We start from the raw sequence: 20353 nt of genomic DNA, 5'->3' as shown, positions 1-20353 counted from the left end.
TGCACTAGATAACACTTCACTATGGGATGGAGATGATACAATATTTACTGAGGTTTCTGTCATCTTCTTATCTGCTAATGGAGGTGACATTTTTGTTGTCTGTTTCTCAAGGTTCTTGTTTGTTTCACTTGTTACATAGTTTATGTGGGCAGGTTGAGTGGAGGCACTTGATAACACTTTGGCGTAGGATGGAGGTGGTGATACAATACTCACTGTGGTGTCCTTCCTCTTTTCTACCAGTGACTGCAGTGGAACTGCTACAGTTGTTGTTGACACCATTTCTGCTTCTGTTGCTTGTGCTGCTGCTGCTATTAGTCTTGTTGCTTGAGCTGGTTCAGATGTTGCTGATTTTGCTGGCTCTTTAGTTGTTACTGAATTTTATTGTGATGCTGTAGCAATTTGTGGTTCTGCAGCTGCTTTAGTTGTTGTCTCCAAGACAGATTCACTTCTTGCATGGTTGCTTTCAGTAATGTATTGGTAGTTCATTATAATGGCTGGTACTGACTCATAGATACTCTGTTTTTCATATGTTTCCAACGTTTCATAAATTTCTTTGCACAGAGATGACTTGCCTCTCCTATTCAGGTGCATGCCATGTTTTGTAAAGTTGCGTCTATCCAGGAAATCGGCTGATAGAAATCTTATGTTTGGGTACACACACTGTTTGTATCTGTTTATTTGCTTCCTTAATTTCGGCGTTCACACATGAAGCAGATATGAGGTCATGCCTATGTGGTATACTAATAACAGTTACTTTTTGGTTCTCTATCGAACTGAAGGCACTTTGAGACTGATAATAGCATTAGCTAACTCATTGCAATACACGTCATTTGCCCCTCCAATTAATACAACATGATGATTTTTGTTGTCTTGTTTGTCCAGTAAAATGTCCCTAATAATTTCTCTCATTGGTGCTCCTGCTTTCACATGACTGCATACTTTCTGATCGTAATGGTTTCGTAGTACTTCCGCCAGTCCACGCCCGTGGCTACCTGAGTAGATATTTAACTCGGTGAGATTTCCTGAAGATTTCTTATTATAATTAAAGCAACCTCTAAATTAGGATACCCCAGATCTGAAGATGTTTATGGCCTGTCAAACTTTGTAATTTATAAAATTGTAGATCTCGTATCATATCCTCTTTGCATACTAATAAACTGGATGCCCCCTAGTGGACACTTTCTGGAATGTCTCAAAAAGAGAGTTGTCATACCATTTTACAAAAAGGGTGACAGGTCCTGTATCAATAATTATAGACCAATTTCATTTGTGCCTTTTCTCTCAAAAATAATAGAATATTGCATACTGCAGCAAATATGCATACACCTTTTGGACAATAATATGTTAAATGATTCTCAGTATGGATTTGGGTCAAACTTATCAACAGTCAAAGCAGTTGAAGACCTTATCTCTTTTGTACTAAGCTCATTTGAGTCAGAATTATCTGCTGAAGCCATTCAAATTGACTGGAGTAAGGCTTTTGACTCAGTTAAACACAAATTATTATTAGATAAACTGTGTTGCTATGGAATCAAACACTTGGAACTCTCACTAATTGAATCATACTTTAGCAATAGAAAACAAACTGTTAAGTATAATGGCCAAAAGTCACAGACTCTATGAATGAAACAGATGTCCCTTAGGGCTCATTGCTTGGCCCTCTACTATTTATGTTATTTATAAATGACTTTCCGAGTAACTTACACTGTACGTCTATCCTCTATGCTGATGACACAACATTAGCTAATTCCAGGAAGGATACAAACAAATTGAAGGAGGAAAGTGAAGAATGTCTCAAAAGATCTAATATCTGGTTTAAAGCTAATCAGTTAACTATGAACCATGAAAAGACTGTCAAGATAATCTTCAGTCTGTCAAACAGTAACACTGAGTTATCATCTGTTAAACTACTAGGAATATATGTTGACTTGAAATTAATGTGGGACACACAAACAGATTATGTATATCAGAAGTTATCATGAGGTATCTACCTACTAGCCAAACTACACACGTGTTACACAAGATTTATTACTTCATTCATACGACACCTTCTTTCACTGCCATCTACAATATGGCATTCTTTTGTGGGGTAACTCCCCAGGAGCCAAAAAAAATTTCACTTGGCAGAAAAAAGCAATTAGGCGTTTTTGTGGCAGCTTTGACAACAAGACCTCATGTAGACCTTATTTTAAACACTTAAAAATTCTCACAGTCCCATCTCTTTACATATATTGTTGCCTATTAAACATAAAAGAAAACTTAAACCACTACACTATAAGGAAATCTGTTCAATACTCGACAATCAAATATGATTGATATACCCACAACCCGGCTTAAGAAAACCCAATCTAGCTATGAATACATAGGCATAAAATTATTCAACACTTTACCCGTACAGGCTCAATTGGTTTCACTGGTTATTTTCAAAACTTAAACCAAAGTTTGGATGAAGGAAAATACTTTCTATAATATAGAAGAATTTCAGAATAGTTGTAAAGATGACCTAATTTATTGATAAATTAAGGCTTACTGTTTTGTATAGTTATGGGTGTAGAGGCAGCTATAAGCTTATAGGGTACAACACTGCTATATTTTTTACCAGGTAATATTTCGCTATATGAAACATAATGTACAAATAGCTATAATTCTTCTGACGACATTGATTGCTTGTTAATGCTGATAAATTAAGGCTTACTGTTATGTATGGATATGGGTGCAGAGGCAGTTATAAGCTAATAGGGCACAACACTGCTATATTTTACCACGTAATATTTTGCTATGTAAAACTTAATGTACAGATAGCTGTAATTCTTTTGATGTTATCGATTGCATGTTAATGCTGAAAGATGGATAAAATAAATAAATAAATTATATAGAACAGAATGAATGAATGAGTGATAGTGAATGGGGAATCTGCACAGACTCCTTTGCTCTAAATCAGGGTGACACACTGTGTGGGTCAGAAAGACAAGCATCATGTCTGGCCAGAAGATAAATTATGCAGTTTCATTACCAATCACATTAGATCAGTACATTGTGCATAATAGCTTTGGGACCAAGAAGCGAAATACTTGTTTAGTGACATCCCATTGTCTGATTTCTATTAACATATCCTAGTGTCCTATTTGTCTCCAGTTGTGCAAATGGTGGAACTGAGTTTCATTGAGCAAATATTAAACAGAGAGAAAATGAACAACTAATTGCTTCCAATTCTTGACATCATTCCTCTTCTCTCCCATAAGATTTATTGTTCAGCTATTTACAGCAATTACTTAATGGAGCAACTGTACACAAAAATTGTCAAACAATGAGCAAATTATGACTAGCATGATGCAGACATTACTCTGCACTGTCTGTGCTTCACAAAATATTGGTATACAAAACACTGAAAATTAATTTTAGTAGAACAGTCAAGCCACATCACAACATATGTTTTCACTTTTCCTTCATATTGTATAAAGATTGTCTGTATGATATTCATTAAGCATAGACAAACATTGTGGTGAGAGATTGCAAACTGCTGTATGCTGTTTATGTTCTTAATCAGACACATAGGTATACTGATAAAACCCCTTGCCAAGACAAAGCCTACATCTCTTGAATAGCAGCTGCAAAATCATAGTCAAAGTCATTTGTCATAATTACATGATACACTAAAGTTGGCATATAACCCTGGATATTGCTGAGTATTAGTGGGGATAAGTAATTTTATACTATCGTCTCTTCTTTGGTTTGATACAAACTCCTACCTATGTGCTGAACATCAGTACAACAATGCACATTAGTTACTTTGCCTATGGAAGTAACTAGGAGGAAGAGACTGTTTAGAAGCACGGTCTGACATCACAAAAAAGAGTTACTGAGCAGCAGTATATTTGTTGCAGTGGGCCATTGCCATCCTGCTACAGTGGCTGCAGCGGCCTCACAGATGGCAACACTGACTTCACCCCTGGCTGAGACAGGTGTTATGCCAGCGGAGGGCATAGAAGAGCGCTATTGCCAGCGCCTGCTGGAGACGCTGCCACCCAATTTTCAGACTTGCCTCTTCACCAGCTCAGGGTGAGTGCTGCAGCGTCATATCCACAGTGTTCCACATGTGCTGGTGGGAAAACAAGCCTATTTGTAACAACTTAGTAGTGCAAGTACAGTCTGTTGTAAAAAGTCACCCTACCAACAGCACTCTATTTGAAATACTCCAAGGATTTGTAAATGCAGATGAAATAAGTCTATATCAGAGATGTGCTTTCTTTCAGAATCAACCACCAGAGTGCTGAAAGAGTTTGAACATGTCAATGTTTTAGGATCCCACAAGTTGGCACATTCTGTAAAAAAAATATTTTACAATAGTAACATGCATCTAAGCAACCACCAGTGCTCTTATTGTCAAGTACATATGTAAGGCAGTGGTACTCCCATACACTGCTGTAGTAGAACTAAAGAATTAAGTTATAGGCAGTGTTGAACTATAAAGAATGCTACACAAACTAGTCACTGAACATTCTTTTCAGAGAATATTTATTGCAACTTATGTACAGATCTCAGTGATGGACAGAACTGCAGAGATGTAATCAATCATTCAAAAGTACAAATGGTTGCAATAACATAGTAGACCTCTTAGCAAAGACAGTCCTGAGCAAATAAGGAGCATCAAACAGATACAAGGAGTAGTGGCCACAAGGCATCCTTAAAAGACAGTCTATGTTACTTCCAAACTAACTATGCAAAAAATGGCCAGATGTGATTCAATTCAAGGAAATAGTATTGACAAAATTCAAACCAAGTAACTTAATAAGAGATGCAACAGAGCTCCCATGGTTCACAAAGTGCAGGACACTGTTGCAGAAGCATGAAAAAAGCATCTATATTTAAAAGAACACAACATCTCAAAGACTGGTTATGTTTTACAAAAGCTCCCAATTTAGCACACATTACAGTAAGAAATACTTTTAATAGTTTCTACAACAGAATTCTGTCTCCAAATCTGGCAGAAAATCACTAGAGATTCTGGCTGCGTGTGAAGTACACCAGCACCAAGACACAATCAATACCTTCACTTCATGATGGCAGAGGTGATATTACCAATGATAACACCACTAAATTGGAATTATTAAAACACTGTTTTCTGAATTCCTTCACTAAAGAATATACAGTAAATATTCCATTATTTGACTCAAGAAAAGCGGCCAACATGAATACCCTAGAAGTAATGAAGCAACTTAAATGATTTGATAAAGGCAAGTCCTCTAGTCCAGATAGTATACCAATTAGGGTCGTTTTGGAGTAGATATAATATCTCCATATTTAGCAATCATATGCTCAGTCAATGAAAGATCCATACCCAAGACTGGAAAGTTGCACAGGTTACACCAATACGCAAGAAACTAAATAGAAGTAATTTTATACAGTTACAATCCACAAGTATGCCAACTATGGATAAGAGAACAGATATCACAGTGTAGAGTGTAATATTATTGGGCATACAAAAAATGGATGATGCTGATAGCATCTAGTAAGAGTAATGACAGCAGAGACGCACATCTTCCACCAAACCTGCAAAATGTGTCACAGATCCAAGAACTTCAGTTAGTGTGTACTGCTTTATAAGAACTTCAAAACTGTGCTGCAGGCTGCTTGTGTAAAATAATTCTTTTCGTGAAATGGAACTATATGGTTCAGAGATTTTTCAACTCTCAGATATCTGTGATGCATATATGCAGTCTGAAGCGACAAATCTTGGCCTTCGTACAAATTTTCATTATTCCCTTCAGGCTGCCCAAACTCTTTGCCTCTGTATATGTCTGCTTGTGTCTGTATATGTGTGGATATATATATATATGAATATAGTAAGGAAACATTCCACGCGGGAAAAATATATTTAAAAACAAAGATGATGTGACTTACCATACGAAATGTCTGCTTGTGTCTGTGTATGTGCGGATGGATATGTGCGTGTGTGCAAGTGTATACCTGTCCTTTTTTCCCCCTAAGGTAAGTCTTTCTGCTCCCGGGATTGGAATGACTCCTTACCCTCTCCCTTAAAACCCACATCCTTTCGTCTTTCCCTCTCCTTCCCTCTTTCCTGATGAGGCAACAGTTTGTTGCGAAAACTTGAATTTTGTGTGTATGTTTGTGTTTGTTTGTGTGTCTATCGACGTGCCAGCGCTTTTGTTTGGTAAGTCACATCATCTCTCTCTCTCTCTCTCTCTCTCTCTCTCTCTCTCTCTATATATATATATATATATATATATATATATATATATATATATATATATATATATATATATATATATATATATATATATATATATATATATATTCTTTTAATTGTGATTTATATGTGCTTCTGTTGACCCAAGACTTTTAAATTAGTTTGTATGTTATTATTAAAAGATAGTTATTCAGTATGCCAGAATAATGAAGGTTAGATGGTGACCAGGAAGCTAGGAAATTCTGTAATAATTGATCATGTATTAAGATTTGCATGTAAGAATACTTGCACACTTCACTAGATATTCAAAAACAGAAATGCTTCAAGGGAACTCATGCAGAACATTAGGAAATATTTTAGGGTTGTAATGAAAGCCCTAAGGTATCAGGAAGAGAAGAAGATATGCCAGAACAAGAAAAAAGTGAGTGTGTCTGAAAAAAGAAATGAGAGTAGATAAAGAGAAGTGAAATGAGAGCTGCAATGCAAAGAAAAGGAACAGAAATGGGAGAAATAAGAAAACAAGACAGAATGAGAATGTGAGGAAAAGGATTAGAAAGAATTTTTAGGTCCACTGATAGCTAAAAATGAATTTAAGATTCAGTTAGGCAGGTTGTATAAGAAAAGTAGAAATTTTTCCAAACAACCAGCAGAGAAATGTAGGAACATCAATTAGACTGCAAGGGAATATATAGTAAGATATTGTAAGGATTAGAGGATGCCAATTGTGAAATCGAGTGGGCTGAGGAAAATTAGAAGGGAAGTTCATAAAATTGGAAATAGGCCTATATGACAATGTCAGTGGGTGAGAAAGAGTGCCACTGCAGAAGCAACTAAAAATATGAGTGTCTGTTGAATAGTATGATGCATAGGACTGTGTTCAATGCCAGAAGAAGTTATGGAACAAGAAGTCTCAAAGAACAGATATTTAATTCAGCTGTTAATGGAAGAGAAATTGTTATCAGCTCTCATGTCATCTTGGGCAAACAGGCCAAGTATCATAGTATTTGTGATAAATAACTCAGAATGAATGTTAAAAATACTAGGCCAAACGGCCATAAACAGTGAAAAAAAACACAGAGTGGTAAAATGGATATTACAGGGATTTGGCACAAAAAAAGAAAATTCTGAACAAACACTCAGCAACAGTGAAGTGCAGCCAAATAGTTAGAAGAAAATATATGGATTATGATTTAGGCATTACCACACATATCACCAAGCCAATGAACTGTAAACTGACAGTTTTTCAAACTTCAAGTACCATAGGTGCTACTTAGTCAGAACAGAAATAAAACCCAGAACATGGCAGTCTGTTAAAGGAAGGTGAAAAAAGGAATGAATGTTAGTGTAAATAGTGTAAACCTTACACAGTAGATGATAGGAAGCATAGTTATGAACATAAATTATATGTGGCAATATCAGATAAAGTAACAGTGCACATGCAACTAGTATAAACTGTGGGAAATGGACAGACTCTGAGTCCACAGAAAAAAGTATATATGTGCAACTTTTATCCTAATAAAATAAGTACTAACTAGTAAATAGAAAAAACTGTGTGGGAAATAATGGAACTAGAAATGTAAGTAGTTATACAGAGGTACAGATGCAGTTTCATGTGTTCTATTGCTCGAGCACTGGACTGATACACTAAGAACTGACAGGATGCCAAATGGGCTATAAATTGCTCTAATGACAGAAATGTAATGTGGAAGAAGCAGGCTTCACATCTACACTTTGTTGCAGCAAGCTGTGCTATTTATCCTCATAACTGGAAACAACAGAACCTGTTTCATCCTGAAACATTGTGAGGAGTGGTCAGATTATCCAATAGTGACTCCAACTTAATACTGCTATTTCACTGATAGTGAGTATGGTAAGAAATCAAAACATGCTTCACACATAATGTTCCATAAATTCTGGATGTGGAATGAGACAAGTGATGATTAACAGATGAGCAGCTGCTGATTTTATCAACTAATTCACACTAAATGCTTATCTAACTTCGCTGATTTCAGATAACACTGACAGCTGGATATATATAGGAAAATTTAAAAATTCATTTAATATGAACATCAGTGTTAACTGGCATTTACATCCCCAGAGTACAAATATTCTTCTACATTATAGGAGTGACTCATAAGGTTACTTCAATTTTGAATGTCTAGTGATTTATAATTTTCAGCCTGATATCTGCTGGAAACCTATTACAGACTTTTGTGCCAGAATATAAAACTCCATTTTGATGCAGGGTGCAGGAAATTATGTTTCTGAAATAAAACACTTTCAGTTGTATATGAACTTTTACAGGAACACAGCCAGTTTTATGATGTCAAATCATGTCTGGTGTGAATCTAGAAGATAGGAAATGTACAGTCAACATTGTGATTAAAAAAGAACAGATATGTATCCTAATAATCTATGCTCTATGATGACCAATATAAAATACTAACTATCAGTAAAACATTTAAGCCCTGATATGGAAAGGAGAGAACTCAACCTTCTCAAAATAAAATACTGTTACCCACAACAAGCAGGGCATTGTAGTTCAAATTGACCAGTTGAAAAACTGATATGATTTTCTTTCAAGGGCATAATGCCATAGTTGTTCAACTGCTTGGTTATTGATTCTGGGCTTGTTGTATGCTCTTGTGTCTGGTCTACTTGGTTTTAATGACTTTTACACTGAAGTAATTTATAATTTATATGGTTGTGTTGTGTCAAAGGGGCCTCAGTCATTCCTGTGATATTTGGATATGCGTGAAAATGTTTGTAACTTCCTGCTATGCATGTGGTGGTGCTTGTGCCATCCATAACAGACATGAGCACAGTGACTAGCAGTGTAGCCCTGCACAGCAAGGTGGTAGGAGGGTTGCCGCTTCCTGGTATGAAGTGGGTTTTCTCAACCATGAGCTTTCAGTGTTGCTAGCTGGGGCTTTTTACCTTTTCTTGTTTTCTTATTTTGCTCTTTCCATTGTAGGTAAATGTACTTTCAACATGGCAAGTTGTCTACTGGTCAATTTGAACTATAACATCCTGCTTGTTTCAAGTAACAGTATTTTATTTTTGGAAGATTGAGTCCCCTCCTTAAATGCTTAACAGACATGTGAGTATTTCATATTGGTTGCCATAGAGCATAGATTATTAGAATAGGTATCTGAGTTGTTGTTTTATTTATTTATTTTTGTCATCATGTCGATCCTACAATTCCTATCTTGTAGATGTGCGCCTGAAGATGCAATGTGACATTATGAAATCCATCATGTTCGTGTGAAACTTCATATACAGCTGAAGGTGGTTTATTTGAGAAACATGGATTATTTTAGCCATGGTTGCCCCCAACAGAGATCTATTTACAGTATATGGAAATTCTTTTTACTTCTAATATTGTAGTTATCAAGCAAGGTGGTGCAGTGGTTAGCACACTTGACTCGCATTCAGGAAGATGACAGTTCAAACCCACATCCAACTGTCCAGATTTAAGTTTTCCATGATCTCCCTAAATCACTCCAGGAAAATGCCAATAAATCCAATATTCCTTCCTCCTAGTATTGTGGTTATGAATTTTTTGGTTCATTCTAAATTCACTTTCATTATCAATCAAGAATACCATTAGAGAGCAAATAAGGTTTCTGAAATCCTTAGGAGATGTATCCAGCCAGCATAATGTAGGAGTCAAGGTGTGTGTGTGTGTGTGTGTGTGTGTGTGTGTGTGTGTGTGTGTGTGTTCCTTCCTTTTCTGAAGAAGACTGGTCAAAAGCTCTGTATGTAACAGTCTTTTTGTTATAACTGTCTGCAACTCAATGTACCATCCTTACAGTGAGTAGCAATCTATCCTTTTCATAATAGTTGTTACATTCCCCTGAGTAGAATTGTGGTGTTATTGTTTTATGAGTGTACACATTTAAGCTTAGATCATTAATATACAGAAAGAACAGAAGTGGTACTATTACTGATCCTTGGGTACACCATATTTAATTATAGTCTGACAAGAGTACAGAAACAACAAGAATATGAAAAGGATAGATTGCTGCTCACCATATGGAGTAGGTATTTAGTTGCAGACAGGCACAGTGAAAGACTGCTGAACATTTAAGCTTTCTGATAAAAACAGTTCTTCTACTACAATAAAAAGAAACTTTCACAAACACAACTCACACACACATAGCCATTGTTTGTGGGTGCTAGGGCCCTACTGTGAACTGTAACTGCATCTGACTTGTGCAACAACCTGTTGAGGTAAGTGGCAGAATAGGGATGGGGAAAGATGCAGCAGGGACATGGTGGGCACAGTGTGGACTGCTAGGTGAGATTTCACCTGCACATTGGCACTACTCAGAAAAGCTGATGTTGGTAGGTTGGATCCAGATGGTGCATCTGTGAAGCAGTCATTGAAGCAAAGTGCATCACGTTGGGCAGCATGTTCAGCAACTGGGTGGTTCAGCTGCCTCTTGGCCACAGTTTGTTGGTGGCCATTCATGCATATGGACAGCGTGTTAGTTGTTATGCCCAAGTAGATAGCAGCACAGTGGCTGCAGCTTAATTTATAGATCACATGATTGCTTTCACAGGTAGTCAGGTATTTGATGGGATAGGAGAAGCCTGTAATAGGACTGGAGTAGGTGGTAATGCAATGATTTATGTGATAGGTCTTACATCTAGATCTATGGCAGGGATGTAAGCCCTGAGGCAGGTTGTTGTCCCATCCTGGACTTTCCATGTTTGATGTGTTGAGAAATAATTTTTTGTTACTTATTAGTGCACTTGATGCCTACTGCTTACTTATTTTTGCCCAGGAAGGAACTGAACCAGTTGCGGGACAGACCTCAGAAATCATACTTTTCAAGCTTTGATGGCAGAATCCTTTGATCCACCAAGTCAAAAGCTTTTGATAGACTGATAAATACTTCTGTTGACTCCTGATTCTTGTCCATCAGGCTAGGTTCACAGTTGATGCCCTCATAAATGGCCATTCTTGTTGACCTCTCACTTCTGAATTCTTGTTGCTCATTACATAGGATATTGCTTTTCTTTACAAATTCTGTATGTTTGTCATCTATAAAATTTTCCAATATTTTTGAAATGCAAGAGGAAACTGTGATAGGTCTGTAGTTATTTATATTATCTCTCTCACTTTTTATATATACCAGAATAATCTTATATGTATTCAGTACATTAAGAAAAGTGCCTGCTTGAGGTGAGTACTCACATAAGTGTGCAAGTATTTCAATTAGGTTCAGAGCACACTTCCTTAAGATTGTTGCAGGGGCATCATCAATGCCTGCAGATTTGGAGTTTTTTTAGTCCTTTTATTGCTTTTGCTACTTTATCTTGTTAGACGTTGCTGATGTACATTGACCTACTGCATGTACTTCTTCTATATTAATTTAATTGGATATTCTTATTTATGTTTGATTTTATCATATTATCAGTAACACTTATAAAAGAGTTGCTAAACATGTTCACTTCTTTTAAGGGGTTTGTTAGCTTTTTATTTCCTTGTACATGATGCTCTATTTTTGCCAGATTTTGTGTGTGTGTGTGTGTGTGTGTGTGTGTGTGTGTGTGTGTGTGTGTAACTCTCTACATGTCCTTCACTTCATTTGTTGATTTATAAATGTATTCATCATTATGCATTGTTTTTGCTGCTCTTATTAATTTTCTTAGCATTGTGAAATATTTTTATAGTATATGTGTAATTCAAGGGAGGAATTATTCAAGTTATACATTTTATGAAGTAGTCTCTTCTTCTGGTATGAAACCTGTATTGCCCTTGTGATCCAACTGTTTGTACTATAATTTCCCCTTGTTGCTAAAGTTTTCTGCAAAAATGTAGTTCAAAAGAAATGGTGACTCTGAACAATAATATTGCTGATGGACAATGTATACTCTCTCTTTTGGAGCCATAGTTAGTACACTCTGTGGTTTAGTATTGAACAGATGCTACATATTGTGCTAAGTCGAAATAAAACAATGTGTACAGAGTGCAGCATGGTTGGTAATAGTTGAGACTAGAGTATGAAAACCACCACATTAATGACACTGAGTCGTGAATATGTGATTTGCATTTTTGATTGTGATCACCAGCGTACGTGCCTTGCTTACTACACCATCTTGCCAGACTTTTGACCAACACCAGTGTGAGTGCTGTGGATGTGTGAAGTGACAGTGACTACTGACATAGCGAACAAAGTGAAAATTTTGATCAACCTCAAATTACTAGTGTATCTTGTGTGTTGACAATGATGACTTGCAACAGTAGTTACTCTACAGGTCCAATAATAGGTACACTACATCAGTACTCCACATATGCGTTAATACAGTGCCCTCACTATATAGAAAATTTAATGTGACAAACTGCACCTCGAATGACCACTGTGTCACCAATGCAGGCCACACAACAACAACAATGGGCTTCCACCCCTACGTTATCGACTGGCTTTCCTCCAATGGTGACTACCACTGGTGCCAACCTCAATGACATAATGTCACAAGGCAACTGTGGCAAATATCCTGCATTTCAAGCTTCCAAGGACTCATCTCAGGCAGCATTCCATATCAAGATGGAACAACAGCAGCTGGAAAACAGTCACAGTGCCATGTTGCCACTGCCACCACAGTTACCATACGGCAGACAGTACAACAACTACAAACCACAACATCCAACACACATGTAAGCTGTCAGCACACCATGCCCCCTCACCAAGCCAAACAGTAAGCTCCTGCCATTCCGTGTGGATGATGCAATGTTATATGCTACAGCTGAATGCCTTTTTGCACACTATGACATAACACAGTTCAGAAAAATTCGTTGCACTAATATGTCACTTAGATGAGCACACCGAGTGAAATCCTCCTGTCACTGCCACCCTCCAATAAATATGAGGTGGCAAAATGAGTGATTCTGAGAAGATTCACACACCCACCAGAACAATAACTATATCAAGTGTTGACAATGGCACTCCGTCACAGCTGTGGCGCTGTAGCCAGCACTCAGCTGACACAAAGGTCATCAATGATTACACATTGTGAACTATCTGAGTTTCAAAGTTGCTGACTGCAGTCCAAACAGCATTGATAGTCCACGAGCAGCAACCGAAGAAAAACAGACTCACACTGGCCAACAGAATATACACCTTTGCATGTCAGGATAGCTGCCACCCAGACAGATCGCCCCACAACGTCATGCCACACTGCAATGCTGGTTCACCACAACTCACTACAGAACTACATCTGCACTGCCCCAGCAGTAGTGACATTCAGCCACCACGACGAACTACCATGACTGAATCAGACAACGCTGATGCTGCATGCTGGTACCACTGAACATTCGGTAGTAAGGCACAAAAATGCCAATCTCTGTACTGGCACCCAAATGCTACCAGTGTGAAGAAATAGGCACACTCACCTGCCACATTACTACAAGTCACCTACTGACTACGATCACCATGCGAGGAGGTGGAAGCATTGTCAACACAGATGTCATAGATGACACTCGGTTACTGATTGACACAGGGTCCAACATCTGTATACTCCCACATCACCTTGCTACGGTGTGATACACCTTAGAATATCTGCACCTCATGGCCACCAGTGACAGTCCTATACAGGTATGTGACACCATGACCAGAAGAGTGACTTTCACCAGTGGAGTACAATGCATGTGGACTTCCTATGTAGCCAATGTCATGCAACCAGTTGTCAGGGTGGACTTCTTGTGACACTTCAAACTTTCCTCTGAGTTCTAATGGTTAGCATTGTACCACCATGACACACACATCATCATCCACCATTCCATCCTCCACATCAGTGCCACCTTATGCAACAAACATTCACTGCACTGGACAAGTTGACTACAAACCACTTACAATTCCTGGATGCACGTGAAGAAAGCCCCTCATTGTGCCTGCAACTTCAGTCACTTACCCAGGAGCTCAACATGGCCTCTGATATAGTTGATGCATTAAAACAGCAATGCACATGCTGATCTATGGGACCCAGAGCCTCCTCATCGACTGCACCAGAACCATGCCCACAGTCAACTTGGGTGGACAAGTTGGCACAGGTATGTACTTTGAATTCTGCCTCGCCTGCCTCCCTGGCCCATGCCAGTGTCACTGCAGTCAGTGTATTTGTGTGCCATACAAAATCCATAGGATTATCATTACACTGGAACCCGTGGTACAACACAAGCTGTGTAGACTAGATCATTAAAAACTCAACACTGCAAAAGCAGAAGCAGTCAATCAAATAATGTCATATGGTGTGCTTCAACAATCTGACAGCCCATGGGCCTCGCAAATGAAAGTGGTTCCGAAGAAAGACAGGACAGTACACGCGTGCAGTGATTACTGTACATTGAATGCTTGAACTGTACATGACTCCTACCCAGTACCAAACATTCAAGACTTTATCCACAAACTAGCACTGATTGCAAGAAAGAATATTCAAAAAATTGCAATCATCATGCCTTTCAGTTTGTTTGAGTTCTTGGTAATGCCATATGGGGTCAAAACACTGAGAAGATGTGGGAGCATTTCCTCACTGCTACATCTACACAGATGATATATTAGTGTTCTCTAAAGACAATGGAGCACTTGACAGACACCTCAAGCAAGTTCTTGTGCCTTAGATGAAGCGGGCATCGAAATTAACATGGACAAATCTCAGCTTTCCAGAAAGAAGTCACATTTCTAGGATACACCATCTCTGCTTCAGGAATATGTACAATGGATGACCAGCTAGCACTTGTATGAAATCTCCCATGATCACAATTGTTCCACGACCTCCAGTGATGTCTCAGGATCTTAAATTTTACCAGACAAACATCCCACACGCAACAGACATCCAGGCTACCCTCACTGATGCATTAAAATGACCAAACATCCATGAACATTGCCGGCCCACATGGACTGATGATTTTCAAGTGCCTTTCGCACATTCAATTGGTAGTTTGGTTTCAGCAGTGGCTTTAGCCCACCTGGTACCGGGCATGCTTCTTACAACTAATAACAATGCCAGCGAGGTAGCAATAAGGATGGTACTCCAACTAATCATTGATGAGCAAGTGCAACCATTCTGGTTTTTCTCCAGAAGGCTCTTGAAAGCCCAAACACAGTATTTTGCATTTGACCAAGAACTTTTAGTAATCTATGAGACTGTCCACTGTCTCAGTGAAGATATTGATGGGGGAGCAGTTGTGATTTATACAGACCATAAACTGATCAACATCCATCAACATGAGTTATTCTGAGACAGTTTATATACTTGAACTATGTTTCTCAATTTACTATGGATGTCTGCTACTTAATGGAGTGGATAACATAGTGGTGGACTACCTTTCATGGATCAATACCATATCGCTTCAACTGGACTGTCTCAAAATGGCATGGGAACTAATGTCAGATCCATTGATTTTGTCATGTACTTCTGACCCAGCAACCAGTTTCAAGATTGAACATTGTCAGCTATCAGACACAGATGCAGTTCTACTCTTTGATTCTTCACTTGGAAAACAACAACCACTGGTCCCAGTGTCATTTTGCAAAGTCATTTTTTGATCATTACACAATCTTTTCCAGCTGGGAATATGGTCCACAATGAAGCTTGTATGGCCAAACATTAAAAGTGACTGCAAAGTATGGACATGCACTTTCAAATGGCTCTGAGCACTACGCGACTTAACTTCTGAGGTCATCAGTCGCCTAGAACTTAGAACTAATTAAACCTAACGAACTTAAGGACATCACACACATCCATGCCCAAGGCAGGATTCGAACCTGTGAGCGTAGTGGTCACTCGGCTGCAGATTGCAGAGCCTAGAACCACACGGCCACTCCAGCCGGCTGCACTTGCATTATCCATCAATAAAGCAAAGTCAGCCATCACACGCAACCACTGCTAGGCTACTTCACAGTTCCAAGGGGACGATTTTTTCACTTATCATTAGGACAAAAATACAACCTCTGCATAAGTGATCGTGTGACATGATATACTAAGGTGACACCAATGACCAACATCGATGGACTAAGATGACACCAATGACCAACATAACAGTGGTAGCCATAGCTGCATAGATGGATTGCCCAGTTCAGGTTTCCATTCACAATAACAATGGACCAAGGATGATGGTTTGAGACCTTGCTGTTTGAAGCATTATGCAGCATGTGCGGCATTCACTGCTGGCATACGACAGCGAATACCACCCGTAGACTAATGGTCTTGTCAAGAGGTGGCACAGAACAGTGAAAGCAGTGCTCATGTGTCACAGCAGTGAATGACTAGAAGCACTCCCTTGGGTCTTGCTAGGGGTGTGCACTGCCACAAAAGAGGATCTACAGGCATTCCTGGCCAAATTGCATTATGGAGAGACATTGTGACTACTGATGGGCAACAGCCCACAATGATTACCAGAACTACTACAGGTGGCACAGAGAAGAATTCAGTGCATCACAATCCCATTGCCACAGGCTCATAAAGCACTACCTACCTTCATGCACAAGGCTCTGGCCATGACGCAATTTGTCATGCTGCGTGACAACACAGTCCGACCAGCACTCACACCCCCCTACAAGAGCCCATACCGACTCATCAGCCGCAGTGACAACACCTTCCAAACCAAGGTCAATGGTGAACGAAAAATGGTGGCAATCAACTGTCTGAAGCCACCATGAGCCCTGAAAGATCTCTCCACTGATACCACACCACTTTCATTGTTACATCCCATGTCAGTGGAATGTGAATGTCCAGTGTTACCCACACAACAGCCAACAACAGGGGATGGCGAAGTGCCACCTCCCACCTCAGTTTTCAGCTGATTTCAATGCCCCCCTCCCCCCCTTCCTCCCCTCTGTGACACCTCAAGGATTACAAACTCACATAAGCGACAGCAGCTATTCATCACAATGGTAGTGCGCCACTTGTGCTCTACACTCCATGGGGGGACTCTGTGGGGACTCTAAACAATATCACTGACAGATGATGTATACGCACTCTTCTGGACTCATAGTTAGTACACTCTGTGCTTTCATATTAAATTTATTGTTCTAAGTGGAAATAAAATGATGTGTACAGAGCACAGTGCAGTTGGTAATAATTCACTATCATATCACCTAGACTGTGAAAACTCACCACAGGTTAATGTATCAAATCAGATGTTGAATTTTTCATTTTGATCATTATTTTTGTAAACCTGTGACCATTTTTCTTTTTTTATTAAGTTTTTTAAGTAATTTATATTACCCTGACTATAGGTTCTACATGTGGTTCTTAAAGACATCATGTTAACAGTACTACCATTTACATTCAACCTTAGTATTTGAGCAAGATGGTCACTAAAGCCTACATTGAAAATTTTTTTCTGAAGTGCTCAGTAGAAACTGACCAAAAGCCTTCTGCCTTTAAACTGTAGGATGTTGCAAGGTTCGAAAGGGCAACTCTGTTTCTATTTTTTGTGAGAAAATCAAAGTTGAAGTCGCAACAGATTATCAAATCACACTTCATTTTATTTACTTTGTTGAGTAATGACTCCAATTTCTTTAAGAAAAGTTCATAATTTCCAGATTTGGGCTTTTGCACTTATCCACACAACTGCTTAACACTTCAAGCGAAAAGAAGGGAAGGAGGGCATACATGTATGCTTTGTGATGAAAGTCTATCTTTCTATTGTTGGAGCTGTGTGGATTCTCTTGCATGCTGCATAAGCTCTTGGGTGCCATTTTTCATATTTTTTTAGTAGTTTAATTTGTGGTTTCTTATATGTAAGAAATTTTCTGTTTTGACCACAGTTCAAATGTAAACCTCACCTTTATCATTAATGTCAATTTACCAATCATATTGATTCCATTTAATTTCATAATTTTTATGAATTTTACTGTATCACTGTACAACATAGTTTTGAATGCACTCTAATATATCAGGTACATATTATTTAACATACTGAATTCTGTGTTGTCATTGTGTGCTCATTAGATAATTTCAATTAATTTTGTTTGTTTAGTGCAGAAGCCAATGATTTGGCTCTCCAGCTTGCAAAAATATATACAAAGAGAAGAGATGTTGTTGTCATTGATGGATCTTTCCACGGTGCTGTTAATTCACTTCTTGAAATCAGTCCAAAGGCTTTCAAGAACCTTCATACAGGTATTACTTCTTCAGGCAATATTTGCTGTGCTTTAGTATAAGTTAGTTTATTTCATCACAATTTACATTTAATTAGAAAAGTGTAGGTTTTTCAACATATTCTAGTTCTGTAATTCATTAATTGTACTGTGCTGTGTGCTCAGTAGTAAATGATGTCAAGCTAATTCAAAGTAATAGATTGTTGCCTACAGTTTTCAGTGTTTGTTTCTTTTTGTGACTCTTGTTCAAAAACACCACCATCAGTCTGAAAACATTTTATAGCTCATGTAGACAGTTTCTGTGACAGTCTTCTTCACCATGAGCACAACCCTTTAAAATATAATAAGATGATTCCTTCCTTGAATCCAGAATGAAGGAGATGGGGGTGGGTCATGAGTCACACTCGGATAACTCAGCTGGCAGTTCACTTGCCCATGAGAGGCAAAGGTCTGCGGCTCAAGTCTAAGTCTTGTACGTAGTACCAGTAAGTTTCATATTCCTTCCTTGTTTGCCACTACTGCTTGGGTTTTAATCTTCTACGTAAATCATAATCTAGTTGTGCAAGTTTAAGTGACTGGTGACCATACAGTAACATCACATGATTGATCCAGATCCAAAAGGAGTTGAATATGAATGAAGCTGCATTTGAATTACTGTATAGGCACCCATTTCATGTGCTGTCCACTGTTTGATGCACTCTCAGCACATAGCCACAAAGGTGTGATTCCACACACCAATCTGCATCTACCTTCATACATGTGCCATCACTTTGGGAGATGTTCTGCAGCTCTGAACAACTGTAGAGAGAATACACCAGGAAAGAAATCCTTCAACACCCTGGCCTTCCTTCAACAGTGTTGAGATGAGGTCATCTTAACACATTTTGCAAAACTGTGGCACCCAGTAAAACCAAGGAACACCAGTTGGATATGATGGCAGGTGGGCATGACCATAGTAAGGGAAAACATTTGCTTCACACAGAGACAGGTAGCTGGATAAGAATACATTATTCATACTCACATGCCACCTATTAGTACATTACCAGTACATAACCTCATAGTGCATAAAATGCAGTTCATACACCAACAGCAAAACAGAAAAAAGTGAAAAATGTTTCACAGGGGCAAAAGGAATCAGCATATTTGTCAGGAGCTCAGGTGAAGCACAATGAGACCAGTAATGCTGGAACACATCTGATAGAGAAAGAACTGGATTCGGCTACAACTTCAGCCCTCTCAAAATGGATGAACTTTGAAGTTATCCCAAGAACCATACTGGTATGGGACATTATTAGTGTTTTGGTAGGAACAATTTGTTGCTTGCTGACAGAAAAAGTTGAGGAAATTAAGCAGGAAATCTGTAGGGTCATAGCCACATTCAGACTTGTGAAACCAAATATGATATCAGTGGAACGTTTGACCTTACAGTCAGTAGGGGAAGATGTTGACACAATGATTCTGCTTGCAGACAAAGGGAATACAATGACACTAACGCATTCCAACAACTACTGTAAGCTCTCTCTGTTACAGGACCTGACCTACAGTCTCAAGAAGGCTATGTAATGACAATGACTAGGAAAACAAATAGCTCTGCTAAATAGCTCAGATCTACCAAAAGAGGTGAAGGAGTGCCAAACATGTATTTACATCCCAGAATCCATAAAGATTCTGCATAGCTATAACACCGGGAGAAAGGATGATCTCTTTGGCCAGCAGGCAACACTATTAGCTCACCACCATATGGAATGGCCACATACTTAACTAAACTTATGAAACCCCTTGTTGGACACTGTGATAACCATTTCAGGAACTTTGCCAGATTTGTAACAGTACTTAACAGGTGGAGTAGAAAAATGATCTTTGATGTAAAAAAAACACTTCATGAAGGTGCTCTTCATGTCTCCTTGGGATTTCTGGAGAACCACTTAGTCACTAATAGAAAACCCTTTCCACATGCACCCGTCATACCATAGTTCAGCTGCATTGGGGAGTTTCATGAATAAATAGATGGAGTAGCCAAGGGATTTCCACT

General features: G+C 38.7%; 1 protein-coding gene across 2 annotated transcripts in view; it reads left to right on the top strand.

The window, feature by feature from the left end:
- The window catches only part of LOC124712792 (5-phosphohydroxy-L-lysine phospho-lyase-like), a 316431-nt gene that overhangs the window by 220296 nt on the left and 75782 nt on the right, over positions 1-20353 (top strand). For both annotated transcript variants that reach the window (XM_047242898.1, XM_047242899.1), the window contains exons 3-4: positions 3885-4059; positions 18201-18343. In XM_047242898.1, the coding sequence (XP_047098854.1) occupies positions 3885-4059; positions 18201-18343 (318 nt within the window). The remainder of the gene's footprint in view (positions 1-3884; positions 4060-18200; positions 18344-20353) is intronic.

The sequence above is a fragment of the Schistocerca piceifrons genome, chromosome 1 (assembly GCF_021461385.2).
Source record: "Schistocerca piceifrons isolate TAMUIC-IGC-003096 chromosome 1, iqSchPice1.1, whole genome shotgun sequence".
NCBI classification, from domain to species: domain Eukaryota; kingdom Metazoa; phylum Arthropoda; class Insecta; order Orthoptera; family Acrididae; genus Schistocerca; species Schistocerca piceifrons.
The sequence above is the reverse complement of the archived record's forward strand: the minus strand, read 5'-3'. Positions and strand labels throughout refer to the sequence as shown.